The following is a 26,438-nucleotide window of genomic DNA, read 5'->3' as shown; positions in this document are numbered from 1 at the left end:
AACAAGAAGATTAAGAGAAATAGAGATGAAGGGGCAGGGACACGGGCTCAGAGAGACAGAAACATGGAGACAAGACTACACCCCAAAAGAAAGACAGACTCATTGGGATGAATGTGCAGATTACTCATCTGTTCTTCCATTTAACAGATATTTACAGAGCGTCTACCAAGTGCCAAGCTCTGTGCAGTAGTAAACCAGGTAGACCAGGGCACTGAGCTCAGAGGTAAGAGACATAGCAGTAAGCAGGCAATTTGCAAGCAAGCACAAAGAGCGAGAGCTGGGATGCAGTAGTTCAAGATGCTCCAGAAGTGCACAGATGCAACACACACCCCACATCACTCAACATGCACAACATTCCCAAAGGTAGAATCATTTTTGTAGGGAGAGCCACTCCTCATCTGAGGCATTTAGAGTTCTGCTGCAAAGACATTCAAATAAACGGGTTTTTACAAGTATGGGCACGAATGGGGGTGACACCTTTCAGTTCTCACCCTGAAGTTGCTATAAAAATTAGGCTGAAGGACAGGACTCATCCCTCACTCCAGAGCTTCCCAGTACTCTTTCCCTCTCATCGGGAGAGACTGGCTTTGGAAACAGAGAGGAATGTGGCCTACGACAAGCACACTGCTCCTCTGGGCTTTCAGCTGGAAACTTCCCAGAACACATTCTGTTCCACGCTCCTTTCATCCCATCCAGACCTGGCGACCTGGCCCAATAAAGGTATCACATGTTGCCCCTTCCTCTGTCTTGTGGCTTCTCTGCTGCTGACAGGCTCATGAAAGGGAATTAAAGCTCCACAGAAACGTGACTGCTCCCTGCACAGTGTCAGTTCCCTGCCTGACTCAGATTCAGCCTACTCTGAGGAGGGAAGGTCAGGGACGTTTTTGGATATCTCTTGCCCGGGTCCCTCTTCTTCTAACTCCAGATTTAGCAAGAATCCAAGCTGCACAATATTCCTGAAATAGCCTCAAGTCTTATCCTAAGATGAGGGTTCATCCCCTCATATGAAGGATTCCCTTTGGAGAAGATGTTGGGGGCTTTGGACACCGTGTACTGCCACACGAATAGGAAATGCAGAGTGACCCGGAGCAGAAAGGAGTGGGCACCGCCCTGTGGATTCTGGACAAGCTGCACCAGTACTGGGCTGGGAAACAGCCCTTGGGCTCCCTGAAGGCCTCCCTGGCTGTGCACCATTTGGAGCAGCAGTGAATTAATGTGATTCAGGCTCCAAAAATAGTAGCCAGAGCATCTAAAATTGCTTACCACCCTGGGCTGGGCCAGTCCCCTGGGAATGTCAGCATTTCTAAAATGTCCCCATTCACCCAGAGTGCCTTTGTCAGACCCCAAGTGGGATCTGGGCCACTGTTAAGCTCTCCTGGGTCCGTTGGCTCCTGCCCGATTCCCCTCTACTGTGTCACGTGCTCTGCCTCCCAAAGAGGAAATGCTAATTTATGCCTGCCACTTGTTGTTACCAGGTCCAAGAACTTTAACACTGCAAATGACTTGCAAGGGCAGAAATGGCTCCTTGCAGAAGTAGCCTGGGTGGCTCTCTATCATTGAGTTGGGACTTAATTCCTAATAATGATGACTGGGGAAGCAGAGTCACCTGAGGAACCCTGAGCGTCTGGTCTGCTGCTGATGCCACAGGGAGCCATTTCCACAGTGGCTTGTCTTTCTCTGATAAAATTATTTTGAAATCTCAGGGAATTTCATCATCATGAAGACTTGTCACTCTAGGCCTACCTCAGTGCCTTTGCACATCCTGTGCTCTATGCAGGAAACACCCTTTTCGCCCTCTTTCCTGACTGACAAATGCCCCTTCATCCTCTTATGTAGCGCCTTCCTGAGAGTGGGAAGCTGCAGTCTTTACTAAGTTTGTCAGCAATGAATGCTCTGGAATGGCCACCTTCGCCCAGGTTACACTCCCATGCCTAGAGATTCACACCCTGCATTCTTCTGCACACTGATCAACCATGATTCTCAGCTGCCTTATTTATGGACAGGAGTGAGGAAGGAACAAGCCTCTCCCCTGCCTCATGGAGGCTGGCCTCCCAAACAACTAAATGGCCAGGATCTGTAACCACTGCATGGGCTTCTTGATTTCAATGCACTTTGGGTATCTCTCTGCCTAGAGAATCGTGATTTGATCTTTATGATCATGTGCTTTAGTTCTCAGGTTCTTAGCTGTGATGCTCGTACTGCCTCTTAGTGGCTTCACTTTGCCTCCCTAAGAGATTCCAGAAGAGCAGAACAGAGAAAGTGATGGAGGGGTGAGAAGGAGGATAAGTTAATCTACACCTTGGCTTATTCCTATGCAGTGGGAGAAAACAGTTTCCACCTCAGAGTGGTTGAGAGGATGACATGAGATGTGTAAATGACTCAGCACAAAGTCAGTACTTTGCGGGGACAGCTGCATTTTTGCCCATGTGGCCCCCAGTCCCCCTTCTTCTGGTAACAGCAGCATATTCATCACACTTGTGCTTGGGATGCGGGTGGTCGACCCCACTGTGGAATTGGAGCTATAACACTGGACTGGCCCCACAGAATATCCCATGCTCCCAGCTCTGGGTTGTAATTGAGGAATGAGCACATGACTCAGACCAGGTCAATACATTCAGTTCGGTGGCTTCTGTTGGAACTGTTGGAGGAGTTCTTGCTGCAAGCATTGCTGAAAGGATAGGCTGGGAACTGCAGGTGCCACAATGCCACCATGCAGGAGAAGTCACCTAAGAATACTTCTAATACCAAGGAGAGCCGAGAGAGAGAGGGAATGAGGCCATGGACCCAGCCATGTCCAAAATTGCCCTAGAACTCTCAATGATACGATCCAGAACATTCTGCTAATTTGCTAATCTAATTTGAATCCGTTTCTACTCCAGGCAAACCAGAATCCTGGCAAATGCAAAACTCAATATGTTTGGAGGTTCACCCTTCTCACGGCCATTGCTCTGGGGCGGGGGTGCTCCTTGGCCTCTGCAGAGACAATGCCACAGCTCATCTCTCCGTCCTCAGTCTCTCGTTCTTCAGTCTTTTACTGCACTGACTGTTCTCAAACACAGGTTTAAAAGATGCCTTGACTCCCCACTGCCTGGAGATCATGTCCCAACTTCCTCAGATCCACCTGCAAAGCTCCACATCTGACCGTAATTCCCTTTGCGCATCTCTCCCATGACCTTCCCCTCTGGGTCCATGCATACTCTGTGCCCCACTCATGCCAACCTCTTCCCCACTCTGAAATGCTCCCTCCACTCTCCCAACCCTATCCCTTTCCCAGGAAGTTCCTCACTTCCTTCTTACCTACCTGGCAGATCCACAACTACCTTCTCTTCCAAGAAGGCTTCATGGATGGCCCCAGACTGAGTCAATGTCTCCTTCTCCTGAATCAATGTCTCCCTTGTACATACTATAGTACCTCTTGGTGGTTATGATGTGAGAGTAATTTATACATTTTTTTGAGAGCAGGGAGCATGTCTTACTCCTTTCAGGATCCCCTGGGACACTTGCACAAGATTTGCTCACTCTAGACCCTCCGTGAATTTTCTGACACAAGACTTTGGCTTCCAGCTGACAAACCCTGACTACCCTGTCACCTCCCCTCAACCATACTGTGGGAGAGGGGTGCCTAAACTTTGGGTCACGTTTCCTCTTCACCAGTAAGCTTCTTTTTTAAAAAAAATATTATGATAAAATATGTGTGACATAAAATTTATCATTTTAACCATTTTAAAGTGTACAATTCAGTGGCATTAAGTACATTCACAATGTTGTGCACCTATCACCCCTACCTAGTTCTAGAACTTTTTCAATATCGCAAATGGAAACTCTGTACCCAGGAAGCAGTCACTTCCTGTTCCCCCTTTCCCACAGGTCCTGCCAACCACGAATCTGCTTTCTATCTCTGTGGCTTTAACTGGTTTTGGATAGTTATATGAATGGAACCACACAATATGTGACTTTTTCTGTCTAGCTTCTTTCACTTAGATGTTTTTGAGGTTTGTCCACATGGTAGCATGAATCCATACTTCATTCCTTTTTATGGCTGAATAACATTCCATCATATCTATCTATCTATCTGTCTATCTTATCTTATCTATCTGTCTATCTTATCTTATCTTAATCTTATCTATCTATCTATCTATCTATCTATCTATCTATCTATCCATCCATCCCAGATTTTGTTTATTCATTCATCACGTGATAGGCATTTGGGTTGTTTCCTCCTTTTGGCTATTGTGAATAGTGCTGTTACATTGTTATACAACTTTTGTTTGAACACCTGTTTTCAATTCTTTTGCATATATACCTAGGACTGGAATTTCTGGGTCATATGGAAATTTTACATTTACCAGGAAGCTGCTTATCCTTGCTCTCCCCAAGCCTCACCAACATAGTGGGTCTATTTAACTGCCTTCACCCTGAGAGAGCCCAAGCTTCTCAGAAGGAAGGGATTTCATCTTGTCATCTCCCAATGGCAATCCTTAAAGGATGTTCTTAGTTTTTAATACTGACCTCTTGCTGTTTAGAGCTTTCCTTTGTCTAAGACATTTCAGACATATGATTTAATTTGTTCCTCACAGAAATACGATAAGAAGGAAACTATTATGTCTGTATTTTAGATGCGGAGGCTGACAGATTCAGAGGATGAAGTGATGCGGCAAGGCCACACGGCCATTAGGAGCCCAGCTGAGACTGACCCCAGCCCACTGCCCTTTCCACGCCACCACAGTAGCCCTCTCTCAGTTTGCCTTTTTTCCCAAAGTCTTTGTAAAATACCCACCTTCTGAAATGTATTCTCAGACCCACCATTGTTTAGAAATGCCCTCTTGGTAGGCAACTGGTCGATGTTGGCACAGACCTCTGCACACACTCTACCAGTTGGCACCTCATTTATAATCGAAGCTTTTTTCCTGGGGCAGATTCTGCCTGTACCAAATAGACCAATGTTTACCTTTTCTGGGTCTTCTGTCACCTTCTGCAATCCCAGGTTAATGTTCCCTTTTGATGCTGCTATGAGTCTAAATCTGAGTGTGCCCCACAAGCTCAACCTCAGCTCTCTAAATTTCCTCCCTGTTCTTTTGTTCAACCCAAGGTCAACCCAAGAGTATCCCCTTCCCTTTCTCAGGAGGAAACTATCCTTGGACCGAGGGATCCCCTGACCTCTTTGGAGTAGAAAAGAGGCACAAGGTCCTTCAGCCTGACATGGTGAAGTTGTCTATCCTGCTCCTTGGAAGCTTCCAATCTTAGTGTCCTAGTTCTACATGAGACCAGGGGACTGTAGAAATAAGAAAAACAGGCAACGATAACAATAACAACATTCTATCCATCAGAGGCGTAGAGCTTTTTAAAAGCATACGATTCAGTGGCATTAAGTACATTCGCAATGTTGTGCACCTACCTCCCTTATCTAGTTCCAGAACACTTTCATCATCCCAAATGGAAACTCTGTACCCATAAAGCAGTCACTCCCTGTTCCCCTTCCCCCCAGACCCTGGCAACCACAGATCTGGTGCTTAGTGCTTTAGGCATATTTACTCATTCAATCCCCCAACTGCCCTATGAGGTGGATGCTACTTTGCAGATAAGGAAACTGAGGTTCAATGTGATGCTGTGACCTCCAGAGTCACAGAGCTAATGGGTGGCCAAACAGGGATTGAAGCCTTCAGAGCCATGCCTTCCCCACTCTGGCCCACTGTCTGTCTCTCAGGCAGAAGCTTTGTGAGCTGACCTGGCTCACTGAGAGCCTTTCTTAGCAGTTCTGCAAGCAGCGAGAACTCTCTAGATGCCATGTGATCCATCCTGTGTCCACCCAAGTAGGGGTACCACTAGCCACTTTTCCCAAAGTTGTATAGAGTTCTATACAACTCCAGTTCTGGGCGACGTTGTCAGGAGCTCTGAAAAGAAAGGTTATGTGTTTCATTATATTTGGAAATATCAGCAGGAGATAGGTTTCTGTCTTGCAGGACATCTCAGAGCCTTTAAGAAGCAAATGTGCAGTATAATCTCCAAGAGGGGTGGGAAAGGATATATTTCCCAAATTTATTTGACCACGAAATGTTTTTCCAGGGAGTATCTCAAAGTGTCCTCTTTAAAACTCCACTCTGGGCCAGGCACACTGGCTCACACCTGTAATCCCAACACTTTGGGAGGCCCAGGCAGGCGGATCACCTGAGGTCAGGAGTTTGAGACTGGCCTGGCCAACATGGTGAAATCCTGCCTCTACTAAAAATACAAAAATTGGCCAGGCATGGTGGCGCATGCCTGTAATCCCAGGTACTCAGGAGGTTGAAGCAGGAGAATCAGTTGAACCCAGGAGATGGAAGTTGCAGTGAGCAGAGATTACACCGCTGCACTCCAGCCTAGGCAACAAGAATGAAACTGAGAAAGAAAGAAAGAGAGAGAGAGAGAGAGAGAAGAAAGAAGAAAGAAAAGGAAGGAAAGGAAGGAAAAGAAAGGAAGGAGAAAGAAATAGCCACTCAGAAATGCCCTAAACCCTCTCAGGTTAGAGGGTGTCCAGAGGTGAGAGGGGACAGTAATTTTGTCCATTGGCCCTGGAGCTGTGCTGCCTGGGTTCATATCCCAGCCCTGCCATGTGACCTTGGGCAAGCTGCTTCAGCTCTCTATGCCTCAGTTTCCTCACTTGTAAAACATGGATAATAATAATCGTGTGAATTAAGTAATATAAACTTCTTAGAACAATGCCTTTCGTGACATAGGGCTCACAAAAGTCTTAATAAGGTCCTTGGGGCCAGGCGGGTTGGAGGGGGCAGTGAGAGGGGTTATGTTACCTATGATGCATAAAACTGTAAAATCCAGATAATCAATGAAAGATTACACAGATAGCATGGTTTCATGGTCCTCAGGGAGGGTCAGTGAGTTCCAGTGGGAGGAGAAAGTGCTATGCAGATGTTAGTTAGCTGCTTGATCCATTTTCCTGGGTCTTTTCAAGTTCACCAGGTCTCATCTACTTAGGGAGCTCTTAGGGGGTGCCCAATGCCTTCTGGAGGCCCCTCAAATTCTGGTGCCTATGAGTTTCATCCCTTCCAAGGAACAGAAATCCTGTCCTTTTGTCACCACCCACTACTCCTGTAGGGCATAGTCATCTGCTCCCAGAGCTGGAGACTTTGGAGAAGCTGGCCCTACAGTGTGAGAGGAGAGGGGCCAGGTTCTAGTGGCTGCCTGGACCATCGTTTCCAATCTGAGCAGTAAATATCTAACGCATGAGTCAAGAGCCTTGTTAATAAAAAGGAGAATAAATAGACATTCCCTTTAGCAGTAAATTAAAAAAAAACAAAAAACACAACCTTCCATTAACTTTGGACCCGATGCCAGTTCTAACTGTCACCAAACGACTTGAATGGGATTGTAGAAAGCAAACAATAACAGTTGACTCTTCAAACACACCTGCAGTCCTCCTGCTTGTCACGGACAGTGCCCAGCACAATTATTACTCTGGGACAGGCTCCATTAAGCAACTATTGGGGTGAATCACTGGGCCTTCGGGGGTGAATGGTTCACAGATGAGGAAAATGAGAACTTGGAAAGAAGATTTGATTTGCTCAAGAGCACAACATGAGTTGAAGGCAGAACCAGGTCTACAACTCAGGACCACTGCTTATACGCTGTCTTCATTTCAGCCTAGGAAGTGGCACCAGGGATGGATGCTGGAAGACCTTAACTGCCCTTAAACCTGAGCGGTTTCATTCATGCGCGCATTTGTTCATTCACTTAATGTCCCTACCAAACGCCTGCTGCAAACTTGCCATGGTGCTAGCTTTCCTTAGTACCTTTCTATAAACCCATAACGATCTAACCCTTTTTGACATCTTATTGTCCCAGCTCTACTCTCTCCCAGCCTGATAAACTCCACATATGAGTTTCTATCTGTTGATGGGCTGCATGCACTTTGCACCAAGGGCAATATGGCCTTGGCTCTGCCACTTTCTAGCTGTGTAATCCTGAGTGGACTACTCAGCCTCACAAAGCCTCCATTTTCTCATCAGTAACATAGAGTTATTATTATAACCTGTATCATAGGATGCTGCAAAAATATGGGATAATGTACGTAAAGAACTTAACATAGTATTTAGCTGGTGCTCAATAAATCACAGGTGTTACAGAAATAAGCACATTATTATTGTTCTTGACATGTGAAACAAGTCTCTGGAGATTCAGCAAATGGAATCTTCCCCTCTGGGACTCTAAAAAGTCAGGCTCTCTTTGTTCATATGCCTAAGCAACTTTTGTGCTTTATAAACTATAGGAATCGTGATATAGGGACAACTTGCCAAATGTTTTCAGGTCTAATGCAACAGATCCTTGATGTCTATAACCAACCATATCTTTTTTTTTCCTTTCTGGGCCCAGCTGGCCTGAGAAATAGTCTTCCTCTAAGTCTGATAAGGTCTGTGAACCCCAGACCTGTTAGGAATGTTGGCTATACATGGAGATAACCACAAGGAAATGGGGCTGCCCTCCAATGTATTAACAAGGTTAAAAAAAAAAAAACCCTATACCCAATGGACATGATTAGTTACCTATGGAAGTAACCCAAGAAATTCTCTGTATATGGGGTTGCAGAGTTGGGAGGCTTAACAGACATCTCTAGAAGGCAGGACAGAAAGACAACTTTAAATAAGTAGGTGTTGACATTCTTCGAAGACACTTTTACTTTAAGCAATTTTCCCTTCTTTAGTACGAACCCCTGTATATGACGGATGGCTTCCCCATGACCACATTTATACCCCACAATCCTGTCCCCTGGCCATGACTGATTGATCCTGATCAAAGCTGGACTTATCAGATTATTTCTCTCAAGAACTAGAGACCAGGAGCTTCTGGAACCTAGTCAAACTGGGCCTGTGGCCTGGGCAGTGGTCTTCAGAGTAGAGTATGTCATCCAGGGAATGCAGGATGATTTGGTGGGATATAGGAAGGAAATTTAAAATAAAAACCTTCAATTTTTAATTAAAAATAGTAACAAAGTACACTTCTTAATATTTAATAAACAGGTTGGCAATGGTGCTGGTTCATGTATTGAAAGGCCACTGTTACGTCCAGTTTGTGAGCTGTTATAAGGGCTCACGGGGAGTTCTACAATGTTACGGAACTGATGTAGCACCCTCATGTATCCATTTGCTTTCCCTGAAGGGTGACACAGTTTGTGGGTGCCCATGTAAGTAGGTTAATAAAACATATTTATCTAGTTTTAACCAAACCTACTATCATAAAATGGGTATGCGGCTTCAAAGGCTTATGCAAAAAAAAAAAAAAAAAAAAGTACAATGAAAATACTTCTACCAATAAAGCTAAAAGTAACTCTCAAAAACTTTTTTACAAACTAGTGGATGAAACTGAAAATTTAATATAATAATTCAGGAAGTAAGGATGTCCCTCTTCCACATGAGGTATCTGAGTTGGTTTTCCTCTGCCCTCCTTCCCTTTCTCTCTGCTCTGCCCCCTGGTTCTCTGCTGTGTGCTTCAGGATGACACCTATGGAATGTATAACCTGGGCTCCTTTGCTTGCTGGCTGAGTTTGGCCAATGGACCAGTAGGGGATGGGAGGAGAGAGAGGCCTGGGCCTTTCCTTCCTTGCTCCAGCACCACATCTCTGACAGTGACTGTGCCTCTCCTTAGCTACAGCTCATTCTAGATGGACCCTCTTCCCTGGCTGTTGAGCTCACTGGCTTCTGGTAACATGATTTTCTTCTCTTTCCCCTTGAAGAAGCACATAGAGTCATGACTAAAGAACACTTATTTAGAGAAAGGAGAAAAGTCATTGACACTGTTTAAAAAAAAAAAGCATGATTTTCAAAATATTATTTTATCTTTCTTATTCTTTAAAAAATTCTATTTTTATATGTTTTATAAAGTAAAACATTAGTACAATAGCTCATGAATATGATTTATAATAAAGAAATATACATAAATTGGAGGTGCGTGCTAAAAAAATTTTCTCTAAACTAATAAGATGCAACATCCAAAATACCTGAAGACCACTCCTGTAGAGAAAAGGCTGGCAAGTTCCTACTGCTGGGACCCGAAAGCTGCCCTGGGTCCTGCCTTCCTGAGGCATTGCTGTCTACCTACCTTTTCCTCTGATTTTCTCAAATACCTTATAATAAATCCCACTTTCTCTTAAGTGAGCCAACATAGGTTTCTGAGACCTGGCAATCAAAGAACTTTAACCAATATATAGGTGGGATCTGCAATTTCTTGTGTGCTGGAACAGACTATGTAAATATCACATAATAACCACCATTGTATAGAGCATTTTTCTACAGCAAAGAGAAAGGCTTGTCCACACTTCCCAGAGGAAAGAGGCCCTTCCTGAGCTCTGGGGAAGTCTCTCTGCTGCAGGCAGAGGTGGCTTATCAGGCCGCATCACAGCCTAGGTGACCCACCCCTCAGAACTTTCTGCCTTCCCCTCATTGGAAAGGGCTTCTCTCCCATTATATATCGGCACATAGACATTCAGCATTGTATACTTGGCTGGGTGCAGTGGCTCACATCTGTAATCCCAGCACTTTGAAAGGAGGCTGAGGCAGGTGGATTACTTGAGGTTAGGAGTTCGAGACCAGCCTGGCCAACATGGTGAAACCCTGTCTCTAGTAAAAATACAAAAAATTAGCTGGGCGTGGTGGCACACGCTTGTAATCCCAGCTACTTGGGAAGCAGAGGTTTCAGTGAGCCGAGATCACACCACTGTACTACAGCCTGAGTGGCACAGCAAGATTCCGTCTCAAAAAAAAAAAAAATTAAAAGAATTGCATACTTTAGTAATCTCAGTGCTTTAGGAGTTTGAGACCAGCATTGGCAACATAGCAAGACCCTGTCTCTAAAAACAAAATGTTTAAAACATAAGTCAAGTGAGGTAGTATATGCCTGTAGTCCTAGCTACTTTGGAGGCTGAGGTGGGAGGATCACTTGAGCCAGGGAGGTCAAGGCTGCAAGTCAGCTGTGACTATACCACTGCACTCCAGCCTGGGGGTCAGAGTGAGACCCTGCCTCTCTTGAAAAAAAAAAAAAAATTGTATACTTCAGTCTCTTGTGAGTTTGATTATTGTGAGTTGGTCTCTGCATAAGCAATCAACTAACCAATTCCAGGTCACTAACCAGGCTTAGGGATAGGTCCAGGACTCTAGAACAGCCCCAAGGTGATGCTCCTTGGGGAAGCCTCTTAGAATCCAACTAGCCTGGTTTTTCTTGACACCTAGCCTTATCATCATTGCCTTGCAACCTACATCAGGGACCAGTTAGATCTCAGGTGGGAAACAAGAAAGATGTCTTAGGTAAGAAGCCCAGGAAGACATTACATTCTTTCTAACATTCTTTCTACCATACCCATACAAGTCGAAAATATAACAAGAGAGTCCTTGGGGAAACCTGACCATTTGGGGGTATCCAAAATAGAGGAGACCCGTGTGTTCAATATTAATCTGGGCTCCATAATAATAATTACTTATTGGGTACTTATTCAGGTATAAGTACTTTAGATCTAGCAATCCGTATCATAGGTAAGGGGACTCAGAGGTTAGATCATTTGCCCAAGTCAAACAGTAAGTTGTGGGGCTGGGATTTGAACAGACTGGGTGACCTTGGCAACATTTATAGACTTTTAGGCACAAATCTTGGTGAGCCATAGAAAGCGACTCAAGACACACAATGTAGGACATGGCATTTCTTGCCAGTAAAAAGCTTATGATTCTAAATTTGTATTTTTCCTTCTAAATAGAGGAAGGAACTTGTTCATAAACAAGATTAGGAGACCTGATAAAGATCGTTACATACTGAAAGAAACCAAGAGAGGTGCAAAAAAGAGCAAGCCTAGTGGGGAAGCTGCTCCAGTGTCCTGCCCCAATAGCTCTGGACCTCAGCTCTGAGCAGCAGCACTGGGACCTCCAGGGTCTTATAGGGGCAGGAACGAAGGGTCAGGCATTATCACTCTGTCCCGCAGCCGGGCCTATAGGCCACAGAGAGATGGAAAGAGATGGGGCGTGGTGGTCTGATGGTTTTGGTTAGACTCTCATTCTTCTCATACTAGTTACTATCCTCCTTGAATCAGTTTGTTCACATGGCTAAAGTACAGATTTAATGAGATATTGTATAAAATGTGCCTGGCACATACAAACTTGCTCAAACAATTGTAGTTCCTTTCCCATATATTTTCTCATCTACCTGTAAGAAGTAACCCAGAAGAAAGGAGTTAAGTGATCACTTGCTCCCTGTCTGGAGTTGCCTAAATGAAACTTCTGTGAAAAAAGGAAAATTCATCCCCACAGATACTTCTAGTCAGATGCTTGCCTTGTCTAAGGAAGGTCTCTGCATTAAACAAGTTCCCCACCAGGCATCTCTGGAGAAAAGGTGAGGATTGATCAACTGGAAAAGGGAGGAGAGGGGGTACCCATGGGACCATGTGGCAACTCCTGCAGCCTTGGCCCTGCCTGTCTCTCACTAGGGCAGGGCACAAGTCTCACCAGGTGCCCATGAGAGACCAGCCTTGCAAGTGGGCTTTAGCCAGGCCCTCACTGTGGTACCCCAGAGTTCAGTGCCAGGCTCTTCCATGCCTGGAGAATGGCTATCTGATGGTGAGTTCTGAGAAATGTCTGCATGAAGAGCTCAGCCCTCCCTCTTCTGTTTCTCTAGGGAATTAGCTGCTTTCAGGGGACACACTTTCTGCTCTGTTTCTCCAAGCTTTAATATTTAAAGGGCCCTACTTTCCCCAGTGAGCATCCCATAGGGCTGGGGGATAAATCTATTCAATACAGTATTAGAAAACCTACTTGCCTGTTGATCCAAACCACATTCTCCAATACCAGCTTCATCAGTCATAAGGGTGATATTAGTCTCTGAATTCCCAACAAGCCTTAGAGCTTCAGTGAAGGAGGAGGTGTTATTTATTGGGCCTCCTTAAAGACTTCACCAGATACAGATGCCCAATCCTCTTGAGAGTAAGTCCACCACTCTACTTGGGGTGTTTTTGGAGTTGAGAATAGGACCCAGGATTGTGCATGGTCAGAGCCTCAAACCCAGTACAGAAGTCTTCTTGCTGGAATCTCTGGAGGGGAACAAACAGGGGCTAGAAATAATAAGAGCTAACGTATACTGAGCGCTAAGAATAGACACTGGGCTAAGCGATTTAACTTTGCAAAATGGACACTATCATTACTGGGCGAGCATCCCAAACCTGAAAAATCTGAAATCTAAAATGCTCCAAAATCCAAGACTGTCTGGGCACTGACGAGACATTCAAAGGAAATGCTCATTGGAGCATCTCAGATTTTGGATTTTTGGAATTGGGACGCTGAACTGGGTAAATATGATGCAAATATTCCGAAATCAAAAAAAAAAAAAAAAAGTGAAATCTGAAACACCTCTGGTCCCAAGCATTTTGGATAAGGGATACTGAACCCATATTACAGGAGAGGAAACTGAGGCTCCAACAGATTAGGTGCAGCTCAAGGGATACAGCTGGTCAGTGGCGGAGCCACACGGTCGCTCCAGGGTCCGCACTTTCCATAGGGACACTGTGCTGCCTCCATTACAAGATGTCATCTCCCCACTCTGATAATAAGAGAAGAGCTGGCCAACACTGAGTCCACCTCCTGACTCAGGGTCCAGGGTTATTTTCACCACACCTGTATGAGCAAAGTCATGGACGTCTTCAGGCTTTCTTCTCCTTCTGATGAGCCAGCAACCTTGGGGTCTCTGGAAACACCCTCTTGATTGGCTTGTCAGCCACAGAACTCCTCTCTGTGTCCCTTCCCTGGTGGCCACTCTGGGAACCACATCCCACCCCTAGAGCCAGGCTGTGTGCAGTGTATAGTCTCATCCCTCCCAGCCTCTCTCACTGAGCCCATTGGTTCCTAAATTCCTGTTGGTTTTGCTGGGATGACTCAACTTCCCCAACACCCTGCACTCACCAATACCGGGATTCCACCCAGTTCATACAACCCGATTTCCACCAAGCTGTGGTGGAATGACCTGACTCATTCATACACCATGCTCACAATTTTTGCCATGTCTGTGTTTCACTTATGCATTTATTTACTTAATATTCTTTCATTTAAGGAGCAATGGGCCAGAAAATGAAGACTGAAACCCCACTTGGCCATTTACTAACTTTGTATTGTTAGGCACGTTTCTTACCCTCTCTGTGCCCCAGTTTCCTGATCTGTATAAGGAGGACAATGACAGTAACTACTTCAGAGGGTTGCTGTGAGGACTAAATGAGCGACTGCAGGTAAAGCATTAGGAAAGTGCCTAGCACATGGCACACACTCAACAAGTGTTAGCTACCATTGTCATTACTTTTATTTAAAAGGGAAACTTCATATTCCTACCTTAAATGGATAAAGCAATACCACTTACCACAAATAGAGTTATAAAAATAAATAAAATGAAAACAGTTATTAAACCTTAGGTAAGGCCTGCTCTCATTTTGTCAAGAAAGGAAACAAACAGAAAGATGTTGAAGGCATATGAGGCTTAAATGAGGGTGATCAACCTTTTGGATTTGTCCAGGACCTGTGCCAATTTTAGCACTGAAGGTCCTGCAGCAACTCTCATTCCTGGGTGGCCCTGGACGGTTGGTCACCCTACCTCAAATAGAGGCTTTCTCTCCTTCATTTAAAGGAATAAAAAGAACTTAAGAAGGAATAATGTTCTTACAATGTGATGTTGTGTGTTTAAGGCTGGGTCCGTATCCCACATACAATCATCTTGCAGAGCAAGCCCACACCACACAAACCCACCTCTGAGAGCTGAGTCTCCAAATGCTATAAATCTATGGAAAAGCCGTCACATCACATGTGCTACTGAGAAAGTCCCCAAAGAAAAATTACATTTGTAAATGCCAAGAAGAGGAACGGTGATTAAATTGCTGCACAGCTAAAATGACTCTATGTTATAAAACCATTGAAAAATCATGTTTTGGAGAATCTTCAATGGTATGGAAAAAAGGATTATATTAGAATGCTCAGTTGTAAAAAGCAGACTAAAAAATAATATATACACTAAGACCCTAGTTTTACAAAATATAGAGAAATGTAAAGAAAGAAACACACCATAATATAAACAATACTTATCACTGAGGAATGGGATTCTAGAGGGTTTTTTTATTTCTTTATATTTATTTCTGAATTTCTTATTTATATCCATTTCTGTATTTTCCAAGAAAGTCTGGCAAAGAACATGCATTACTTTTTTTACTAGAAAAAACTGAATAAAAATTACAAATTACAAATAAAAAAGTAATAGGAAGAAAGTAACCAGAGCTGATTAAGCCCAGCCTTAGCAGACTTTTTTTACATCTGTTCCCTGCTAGGAAAAGTTTTCAGTCTGGCCAGGTGCAGTGGCTCATGCCTATAATCCCAGACTTTGGGAGGCTGAGGTGGGCTGATCACTTGAGATCAGGAGTTCAAGACCAGCCTGGGCAACATGGCAAAACTCCAACTTTACTAAAAATGTAAAAATTAGCCAGGCATGGTGGTACTCCCTGTAATCCCAGCTACTTGGGAGGCTGAGGAATGAGAATCGATTGAACCTGGGAGGTGGTGGTTACACCACTGCACTCCAGTCTGGGTGACAGAGTGAGACTCTGTCTCCAAAAAAAAAAAACAAGTTTCCTGTCTGAACAACTGTCCTCTGCTTTCCACCTCCCCTGGAGAAAGTCCTTGCAGAGAAGGCAGGGCTTGTCCAGGGTCACGGGCATGGGCTGCCTCTGCTAAGACTCTGAATTTGAAGGCCCATTGATGAGGCTTCCCTGGACTGTCACCTGAACTCAGAGTCTAGCCTCCAAGGTCCACAGGACTAACATGATATCCCCTTTCCCTCTATTCATGATTTTCCCATGATTTGGACTGTGATACTCAATAACTGCCCCAGGACCTAAGTTACTAACTGGAGGCAAGGTGACATCTAATGCAGGAAGTACCCACTTCGGACCAAGGTGGCTTGAGCTGGAGTCTACCACCCACTGGCTGTATGCTTCTCTCCTCATCTCTAACATGAGGCTTAAATTAAATAACAGATCTAGCACAGATCCTGGCACAAAGTAGGAGCTCAGTTAATACCAGTTTTCTCCCCTCTTTCCTTTTGTATCACTATCTGAGAACTCAGCTCTCCATCTCCCTCTTCTGACTCAGCTCCCCAAGGGGCAGGGGCAGGGCCAGAGTCTAGGGGCCCCAAGCTCTCTTCTCCCTATCTACCCAGGCCTCTGCATCTACTCAGTCAGCAAACAGAATTCCTCCGCTGAAAATAAGCCCCAGAGAAAGTGGCTGAGGGGCAGTCCAGGCTCTGTGAGGTGACCCAGGAGAGGAGGCAGGGGGAGAGAGGTGGGTAACTTCAGGCCCCGACATTGTATTCTCTCAAGTCAAACTAGATGAATCTGATCATCAGGCACATGTACAAAATCAACCTGGGGCCCTGTATAACCAGAACCCACTTTATGAGCATTGTGTCCATGTGTTCACAGAAACGTGGTTGAACCTGAGTACTTTGTGTGCTCCCAGCATCATTCTTGGTGCTAGACACATAGCGGGTGAGGAACAGGATAAGGTCTCTGCCCTTGCAGGGCTCAGTCTGCTCCTCCAGGAGGTGTGGGGTGCTTCTGCCCACCTCTGTTAAAAAGGCTTAGAGGAGAGACGCAGGGCTTTTTAGAAAGCTGAGGACCCATCATGTATAGTTCAGCCCGTCGGGCAAGGAACCTAGCTTCCTTACACAGACCCACAGAACTCCTCATCCCCAAACCATGAGCCCTCTCAGCCTCCCAGGGATTCAGTTTCAAGTAAGTTTCACATGGCCGTAACTTCCCTACCCAAGATACTATTTAAATTCCCTGTTTTGTCACTTGGTGGCTGGGTGAGCTTGGACGAGTCATTTAACATCCCCTAGCCCCAGTGTCCTCACCTGGAGCAGTGAGGTAAAGACACACCCCTCATGGCATTCTGTGAGGGGCATGCAAAGTCCCTTGTGGAAAGCCTCAGATGCACCGTGTTGCAAGGGGGCCAGTGATTCCCCCGTGCACTCTGACACGAGGTCCCAAGCAGAGGGGAGCTGACCATGGAGGTCAAGAGCCTGCGGAGACCACAACCTGGGGCCGAGCACCAGCTGTGCAGCCTCTCTGTGCTAAAGTGTCCTCTACAAAACCAGGGTGGAAAGAATGACTCCTGCTTTGTAGAGCTGTGGGAGTCATGAGTTACTGTATGGGAAGGGGAACAGTGTTCAATACACAGTAAGAACCATGTGTTTATTTTCTTGCGGAAACACATTTATGGGGATAACCAATCATGTCGTAGCAGCTAGCACATGGTTATCCTTCCAAGATGATAAAGGACACAGGAATGCCTCCCTTACCTCCAAGCATAAAGATAGGTACATCTGCTGTGAACATAAACAGCCACCCACCAAACATGCATGCGCGCACGCGCACAAACACACACACACACACACACACACACACACACACAATGGAATCATTGATGGCACAAACATGATAATGACAATGGTTTTCTCCATTAGGTCAAAAATTGCAAGACACAGTTGGAAGTAGGATCATACCCTGGCATTCACGGCTGTGTTGAGAGGCACGGGCACTGGAGTTAGAGTCATACAGACCTGGGTTTGAGTCCTAGCACCACTCCATCTTGGTAGAATGACCTTAGGCAAGTGACTTAACCTGAGTTCCCTCCCCCATAGAAGTGTTGGGGTAGGGGAGTGCAGGGGGATGGGCAACTCCACCTGCCTCACTAGCATGTCATTGTCCCTCTGTGGGGGCAACACAATCGTTGGCAAGTCCTGACTCCTTTGGACCCCCCAGCCTCACAGTCCCGGGAAGCTTCCTCCTTTTCCCTGCAAAAGACCCTGCTCAGACCAGCTTTACTTCCCTGCGCCACCTCGGTGAGCAGCCTGAAAAGTGTTAGGAAACAACAGCTGCTGAGTTCTGGGAGGCTGGAGCGCTGGCCAGGGGTCCCAGACCCCGGGCTGCTGTTTACTCAAACTGCAGAGCCTCTATAGCCTTTACAACTGTTTCCTGGGCAGGAGGGAGCAAGACAGCTGGGCCTCTCTCTGGCCTCTGGCTTCCACTGGCTTTTCCTCTGGAAAAAGCCAGTCCAAATGCTGCTCACTCTAGGAATCGCTTCAACTCGGAGCCCTGGAGGAGAGCAGGGCCAGGCATGAGCCGGGCACATACACCCCCTCTAGGGAGCGGGGAACTGCACAGGCCAGGGGAAGCTGGAGACAAAAGAGGAGACAGGGACAGAGATAAAAACAGGGGCTGTGACCAGAACATAGGATGGGAAGGGCAGAGACAGAAATAGGGGCAGGGTTAAGGATCTAGACAGGTCATGCTGCCCAGGTTCAAGGCAGAGGGGCGTAGGGGGACAGAGAGAGAGAGACATGGGAAGCACAGAGGGGAGAAAGCCCTGCCTAGCAGACTTGCCTAAGCTGAAGACCCCATTGTTGCCACAAACGGGCCCACAGGAAAGCTACGGGTTGCAATCGCCTGTCACGACCCACATTTTCACCCTGAGCTGTGCACACTTTCCAACAGCAAGCAAAAGGAGCACAATCTAGTTAAGTTAGGACTGGCAAGATTCACTTCTGATTTAAAACTTAAGACAGCAACAATAAAGATACTCAGCTGAAATGCCACCCAAGAAAGCCAGCTCCCCTGGAAAGTTAAAGTTTAGCGCCCCCATCCCAGCACCCTGTACCTTTAAGGAGGAGAAGATTCCCTCTGCTTCCCAGCCGAAGAGGCAGGTTATTCTAGGATATAGGGGAGGCTTACCTAAAACTGAGTTATTCTCCTTTCCTCCTCTGGCCAGCCTCCCTTCACTCTGGGGAGCTTTTACCATTTAAGGTCAATGTTACATCTGGCTCTGGAGCTCGGAGCCGAGAAGCCTCTGGCTGTAGAACCTCGGCCGCACGCCTCCTCTGAGAGGGGCTGGGACTTAGAGCCGAGAGCTCCTCTGGGAGCCCCCTCCGGCCTGGCTCGGGGCATAATGGCAGGGAAAGCCGACCAGCTGGCCTCAGGGTTCAGGGCAGGCTGGGCCTTTGGGGCAGTCGCTCACCCTGGGCCCTTCCGATGGGTATCCACACAGCAGATGGCAGTCCCCATGGCAACTCATGCCACTGGACACTGTCCTGGCTGGACGGCGACAAAGGGACCCTGCAGATCTCGCCACCCGCCTGGAGCCTCCAGCAAGCATGTGAGCCTGGAGAAGACCCTGGGCCAGCGCCAAAAGAAACTGGGAATGGTTCCTGTCCTGGGGATTTGGGGGCAGGGGCTGCTTCCACTGCGTTAAACTCTTGGGATTGCCAGAGAGAATGGCCTGGGAGATTCAGCTACTCCCAGACTTACCAGACTTGGCACAGGCCCCAGGGGTGTCAACCCTGCTCCTCCACTTAACAGCCTGTGGTCTTAACATCGTGGAGCCTCAGTCTCCTCATCTCTAAAGTGGGAATAATAATGATAATGCCTAACTCACTGGGTAGTCAGGGGATTAAATGAGATATTAGTCAAGTGTTTAACACACTGCCAGCATCTCATAGAGCTAGATCAGCACGAATGAGCTTCCTGCCCCTGCCCAGGAAATCCACACCCTGTCCATACACACTCTTCACCTGCCTTGGGTATAGGACCCGCCCAAGACCAGGGTCATGGAACTCCAAGCTGGCGGCAAGCTACATGGGGACTTCAGCCCCTTCTGTGGTTAGAGCGGCACAGAGAAACCCTAGGTAAAGTTGCTAGATAAATTACAGGACACCCATTTAAATTTGGATTTCAGATAAACATGGGACATACTTGTACTAAAAGACTGTTATTTATCTGAAATTCAAATTTAACTAGTCATCCTCTATTTTTGTTTGATAAATCCCGGAACCCTAGTTTTGGCCATCATTAGCCATTTAGAGAACATTCAGTATTCATGGTAGAGAGCACTAGGGATTGGAGCTCCAATTCCTATGGCCTCAAGCCCTCCTGGCAAACACAGTCCTTATGCTCAGCTCCTGGCCACAGATCAGTGGTGCAGCAGTGGCAGACGTTCTCCACTGAGCCTGGCCCACTGAGCCTCCATCCCTTCCTCAGGCATGTGGTTCTGAGGAAGTCCTGTTTTTTCTGTGTAGTTGTTGTAAGAGAGATCACTAACAGGGGTGTAGCGCATGAAGTCTGCTACCCTCATCAATAATTGTTTTTCGTAAATGAAACCAGAGCAGGCTGTCTTAGGTAGTAGCCAAGCTTTCTCTCAAGTGTCCACACCTGTCCACGTGGAGGTGCAGGCTCCCCACACAACCCCCGTCCCCTGCAAAGCCACATGGCAGTAACTACTAGAATTGCAAGTATATGGTATAGAAGGAACCGACCAAACTCTTCAGTGCTGTTTCTCCAACTTCAATGTGCATTAGAACCCCCAGTTTTGAAGCTCCTTGGGCTCCTCTTTCAGAAATTCTAATTCTATGGATCTGAAATGGACCCAGAAATCTGCATTTTAGTGAAGACCCTTGGGTGATTCTTATGCACTTGGTCCAAGGATCCCACTTTAGGGAATGTTGCTTCAAAGGTTGATCTTATGAGTCCAGCAGCAGGTACTACAGGGACAATCAAAATCAGAAGTTGAAATGGAACCTAGGGCTGGCTCTGTGTGTGTGTGTGTATGTGTGTGTGTGTGAGAGAGAGAGAGTTCAAAATCATATATTGTATTGAGCACCTACTATATTCCTAGCATTAGATTAGATGCTTTACATAAAAGCACTCTATGTATCCTCACAAGTACCTATGCCTTTCCTTTAAAGGAAACCGAGGCTGGAAGAAGTAAAACAACTTGCTTGATGTTCCGCAGCCAGTAAGTAAGTGACAGTGCTGAGATGTGAATTCAGGTGGTCTATCCCTAAAGCTCTGTCCTCTTTATCATGCTGCCTACCCTTCAGCCAGGGTTTCTGAACCCAGGGTTCATGGATGACCTTGAGGGATCTCTGAGCCAACTGACATTGCATGTAAGCCACTATGTGGTTTGTGTTTCTCTTGGGTAAAGACCCACAGCATTCACCACACAAAGGTATCACCAAATAACTTTTTAATCATTGCATTAATGATACCATTTTATAAAACACATGACTGGTCAGTGTGTAAAAATGGAACAAGTTCTATAGAGGATAACTTAGCACTATCAAGATTATACCCTTTGACCCGATTCCACTTCTAGGAATTTATTCTATAAACACACTCCCACACTTGGGAAATGACAAATGAACAAGGTTATTCATTGCAGCGTTATTTACAAAAGCAAAAGGATTGGAAACAACATAAATGTCTAGCAACTGGGGCCATAAAAGAAGATGGAGTGCAGCCACAACAAAGGTCAAGGAAGCTCTTGGTGTACTTACCTGAAAAGACTCCAAGATACATTAAGTAGAAAAAGTAAAATAACAGTGTCTATCAAATGCTACTATTTGAATGAAAAAGAGTGTGTGTGTATGTATTTTAATATGTACATATATACACACAAATACATATATACACTTATGTTCATGTATACATACAAGTTCATATGTGAGTATGCATATCATCTCTAAAATTAGCACGAGAAATGAATAACATTTAGATTAGTTGCCAATGGGGAGTAAAACTAAGTAACCGGGGTAAAGACTGACCATGGTACGCCTTATTGATACATTTAAAGTTTTGAATTGTATGAGAAAACGTGTTTACATTCACAAATAATAATAAAATAAAAGCATTGCTATAAACAGGGATTTACTCACTTCATCTTCCAGCACTGCTTCCCCCAAGTGTCAAAGGGTATTGGCATGATCCTGACTAAAGGTTATTATAATTTTTTTTATTTCTTACTTTGGAATAATTATAGATACACAGGAAGTTACAAAAATAGTACAAAGAGTCCTACATACCGTTTACCCAGCTTCCCCAACGGAGACATCTTACATCAGTGTTGTACAGTATATTTCAAAGCCAGGAAATTGGCACTGGGATGCTACTGTTAACTAGACTACAGATCGTATCCTAAAGGTTATTTTTAAAAGCATAAATTTCTCACAGCTCACTCATCCATTTAAAAATACTTATTGGGCACCTTTAGTGCGCCAGACATCATGTTGGACAAGGGGATGTGGCAGGAACTCCTCAGACCCATCCCTCCCTCGTGTCAGGTAGACTAGTAGAGGCGATCCCTTAACTCCAGTGGGAATAGCATCATGGAAGCCTGGGATCCAGCAATGCAGAAGGAGTGCTGACCACAATTCTAAAAAAGGAACTGTGTCCCTTGCTATCATGGAGCTTCACAGCTTGCCCAAAAGCTGACTTTTAATCCTTAAAAGAGCATGAGCAATTACTCTGGCTATATTTATCCTTGTTCCTGGAGCCACACAGGGATTTGGCCTCGCTCTACCAAAATCTTCAGCTCCTCACTCATTCCCATCAGAGACAGTCATGTGTCCTCCGCCTAAAAGCAGGGGCCCAGCAGAGGCACACTGGCACATAGCTCGGGGAGGCTCTCCCAACAGGCCATTTAGTCCAAGGCCAGGGAAGAAGTTTTAGAGTCTCGGGCAAAAGGCACATCCTGGAACCAAGGGGAGCCAAGCAAGGAAAAACAGCTTCTTGCCAAGAATGCTGCCAGCTCTGCAACCGCTTGCTGGTTGGCTTCACTGGGTGTTTTGACTTCCCTACCCCTTTTAGACAGGAACTCTGTGATATGCTCAGCACTCAGCCTTGGATGAGTGAGTGAGCAAATAAGAGACCACATCTGCAGGAATTGCATCCAGGCAACAATGACAGGTATCATTTACTGAACATGGTGCCCGGCACCATCAGCCACTTTATATACTGAACATGGTGCCCAGCACTGTCAGCCACCTTACATATATGGTAGAGTTCATCCTCACCAAATCCATGTGGTGCGGAGCTTCTCACCCTTATGTCCTAGATGGGGAAACTGAGATGCAGGGCGGTCAAGATGCCTGCCGATGTCTTGCAGGGCATAAACCCAGATCTCTCTGACTTTAGAATTCCTGGGTGTCAGGTTTGAGACTAACGACTTTGAGAGACACAGGTGTCTCTCCCTGTCCCACAATCCCATTAAAATGATAGCAAAGAACTCCTTAAAAAGGAATAAATTCTTACAAAAGAATGGAGGGAGAGGGCACGCATGGAAACTGGGAAGAGCATGGAAGAGAGGCGCCTAATGAGGCAGGGAGAAGGAAGCTTCGGCCTAGCCCTAGACGACACCTAGAGAGGGAGTTCACCAGCTTTGAGACCCCTGAGAGGTTCTGGACTTGAAAAACCAGGGGTGACAAGGACAGGAATGAGTTATGGAGCCAAACAGAGAGGGGATGAATTAAAGTTTATGGGCAGAAGGGGCAGAAAGGGAATTAATTCAAGAAACTTTTGTAGTAGATTTGGACTAGATGCCATCAGGCTAAAGTCAAAAAGAACTATAAACAAATATTGAATAGACTTCTTTTTCATAGACATGTGTATTAGCAATTCTGAAATACTTACTTTGTATTCTGTGGTTGAACAAATTAGTAAATATTGGATAATGAGAGCAAAGTTTCTCACTGTCAAAGGAAGGAGTTACAAATATGAAAAAGGAGGGAAAATGGAATAAATTACGCAGTATTGTGTTAGAACTATAGGAATTGGAGTAAACTAGATTGCTAGATAGGCAGATAGATAGATAGATAGATAGATAGATAGATAGATAGACAGACAGACAGACAGACAGACAGACAGATAGATAGATAGATAGATAGATAGATAGATAGATAGATAGATAGAGATGTACATGGGTATATGCCTGCTGCCATGTAAGACATGACTTTTCTCATTCATCTTCCACCATGATTGTGAGGCCTCCCCAGCCATGTAGAACTGTGAGTCCATTAAACCTCTTTATTTCCTTTATAAATTACCCAGCCTCAGGTATGTCTTTATTAGCACCCTGAGAACAGACTAATAATGTAAATGGGTACCAGTAGAGGGGGTGCTGCTGTGAAGATACCCAAAAATGTGGAAGCGACTTTGGAACTGGGTAACAGGCAGAAGTTGGAACAGTTTGGAGGGGTCAGAAGAAGACAGGAAAATGTGGGAAAGTTTGGAACTTCCTAGAGGCTTGTTGAATGGCTTTGACCAAAATGCTGATAATGACATAGACAATGAAATCCAGGTGAAAGTGGTCTCAGATGGAGATGAGGAACTTGTTGGGAACTGGAGTAAAGGTGATTCTTGTTATGTTTTAGCAGTGGCATTTTGCCCCTGCCCTGGAGATCTGTGGAACTTTGAACTTTAGGGAGATGATTTAGGGTGTCTGGCAAAAGAAATTTCTAAGCAGCAAAGCATTCAAGAAGGGACTTGAGTGCTGTTAAAAACCATTCAGTTTTAAAAGGGAAACAGAGCATAAAAGTTCAGAAAATTTGCAGCCTGATGATGTAACAGAAAAGAAAAATCCATTTTCTGAGGAGAAATTCAAGCCAGCTGCAGAAATTGGCATAAGTAACCAAGAGCCAAACATTAATCGCCAAGACAATGGGGAAGATGTCTCTAGGACATGTCAGAGACCTTTGTAGCAGCTCCTCCCATCACAGGTCCAGAGGCCTAGGAGGAAAAAATGGTTTCATGGCCCCAGGGCCCTGCTGCTGTATACAGCCTAGGGACTTGGTGTCCTGCGTCTCAGCTGCTTTAGCCATGGCTAAAAGGGGGCCAAGGTACAGCTTGGGTTGTGGCTTCAGAGGGTGCACACCCCAAGCCTTGGCAGCTTCCACATGGTATTGAGCCTTTGGGTGCACAGAAGTCAAGAATTGAGGTCTGGGAACCTCTACCTAGATTTCAGGCAAAGGAAATGTATGGAAATGCCTACAGAAGTTTGTTGCAGGGGCAGGGCCCTCAGGGAGAACCTCTGCTAGGGAAGTGCAGAAGGGAAATGTGGGGCTGAAGCTCCCACACAGAATCCCTACTGGGGCACTGCCTAGTGAAGCTATGAGAAGAGGGCCTCTGTCCTTCAGACTCCAGAACGGTAAATCCACTGACAGCTTGCACCATGCACCTAGAAAAGCCACAGACACTCAACACCAGCCCATGAAAGTAACTAGGAGAAGGGCTGTACCCTGCAAAGCCACAGGGGTGGAGCTGCCCAAGAGCATGGGAATCTACCTCTTGCATCGGTGTGACCTGGATGTGAGACATGGGGTCAAAGGAGACCATTTTGGAGCTGTAAGATTTGACTGCCCCACTGGATTTCAGACTTGCATGGGGCATGTAGCCCCTTCATTTTGGCCAATTTCTCCCATTTGGAATGGGTGTATTTATCCAATGCCTGTACCCCCATTGTATCTAGGAAGTAACTAACTTGCTTTTTATTTTACAGGCTCATAGGTGGAAGGGACTTGCCTTGTCTCAGATGAGACTTTGGACTGTGGACTTTTGAGTTAATGCTGAAATGACTTAAGACTTTGGGGGACTGTTGGGAAGGTATGATTGGTTTTGAAATGTGAGGACATGAGATTTGGGAGGGTCCAGTGGCAGAATGATATGGTTTGGCCATGTCCTTACCCAAATCTCATCTTGAATTGCAGCTCCCATAATTCCACACATGTTGTGGGAGGGACCCAGTGGGAGATAAGTGAATCATGGGGGCATTTTCCCCCATACTGTTCTTGTGGTAGTGAATAAGTCTGATAAGATGTGATGGTTTTATAAGGGGAAGCCCCTTTTACTTGGTTCTCGTTCTCTCTTTGCCTACTGCTACATAAGACGTCTCTTTGCTCTTCCTTCACCTTCTGCCATGATTGTGAGGCCTCTCCAGCCATGTGGAACTGTGGGTCAATTAGACCTCTTTCCTTTATAAATTACCCAGTCTCGGGTATGTCTTTATTAGCAGTGTTATAACAGACTAATACAATATTCCTGCCAAAGATGCATAACCTGACTGTAATCGTGAGGACAAATCCAAATCCAACAAAACTAGCCTGTACTCTTCAAAAATGTCAATATCATAGGAGACACAAATAGAGCAGTTATTTGAAGAAAACAAAAAAGGATACTAAAGAGACATAACAATTGAATGCAACAAATGATCCAGGATTTTCTTTTGCTCTAAAGGACATCACTGAGACAATTGGCAAATTCTGAAAAAGGTCTGTAGACAGTTCAGGGTTGGGGGTAGGCAGGAGATGGCTAACTAGATAGAAGGATAAAACAAAGTATATATAAAACATAAATATTTGGGTAATGTGGGTGAAGGATCTACAGTAATTGTTTGTACTATACTTTTTTTTTTTCTTTTTCTTTTTTGAGATGGAGTCTCACTCTGTCACCCAGGATGGAGTGATCTCGGCTCACTGCAACCTCCGCCACCCAGGTTCAAGCAATTCTCCTGCCTCACCCTCTGGAGTAACTGGGACTATAGGCATATGCCATCATGCCTAGC

The 26,438-nt window shown here is 45.5% G+C and overlaps 1 protein-coding gene across 50 annotated transcripts in view; it reads right to left on the bottom strand.

Annotated features, from left to right (window-relative positions):
- IRAG1 (inositol 1,4,5-triphosphate receptor associated 1) overlaps positions 1-19,213 on the bottom strand; it is a 125,756-nt gene extending 106,543 nt beyond the window's left edge. For 27 of the 50 annotated variants that reach the window (XM_015435120.4, XM_065528556.2, XM_065528555.2 and 24 more), the window contains exon 1: positions 18,785-19,044. In XM_015435120.4, the coding sequence (XP_015290606.2) occupies positions 18,785-18,851 (67 nt within the window). In that variant the 5' untranslated portion in view covers positions 18,852-19,044. Of the gene's footprint in view, positions 1-18,710; positions 19,045-19,067 lie in introns of those variants that run through there. The other 23 variants (XM_005578621.5, XM_074014303.1, XM_074014316.1 and 20 more) reach the window with 4 other exon arrangements.
- Positions 19,214-26,438: the final 7,225 nt, after the last annotated feature.

Source organism: Macaca fascicularis, chromosome 14 (genome assembly GCF_037993035.2).
Source record: "Macaca fascicularis isolate 582-1 chromosome 14, T2T-MFA8v1.1".
Classification (NCBI taxonomy): domain Eukaryota; kingdom Metazoa; phylum Chordata; class Mammalia; order Primates; family Cercopithecidae; genus Macaca; species Macaca fascicularis.
Note: the sequence above shows the minus strand (reverse complement) of the source record. Positions and strands in the feature narration are given on the sequence as shown.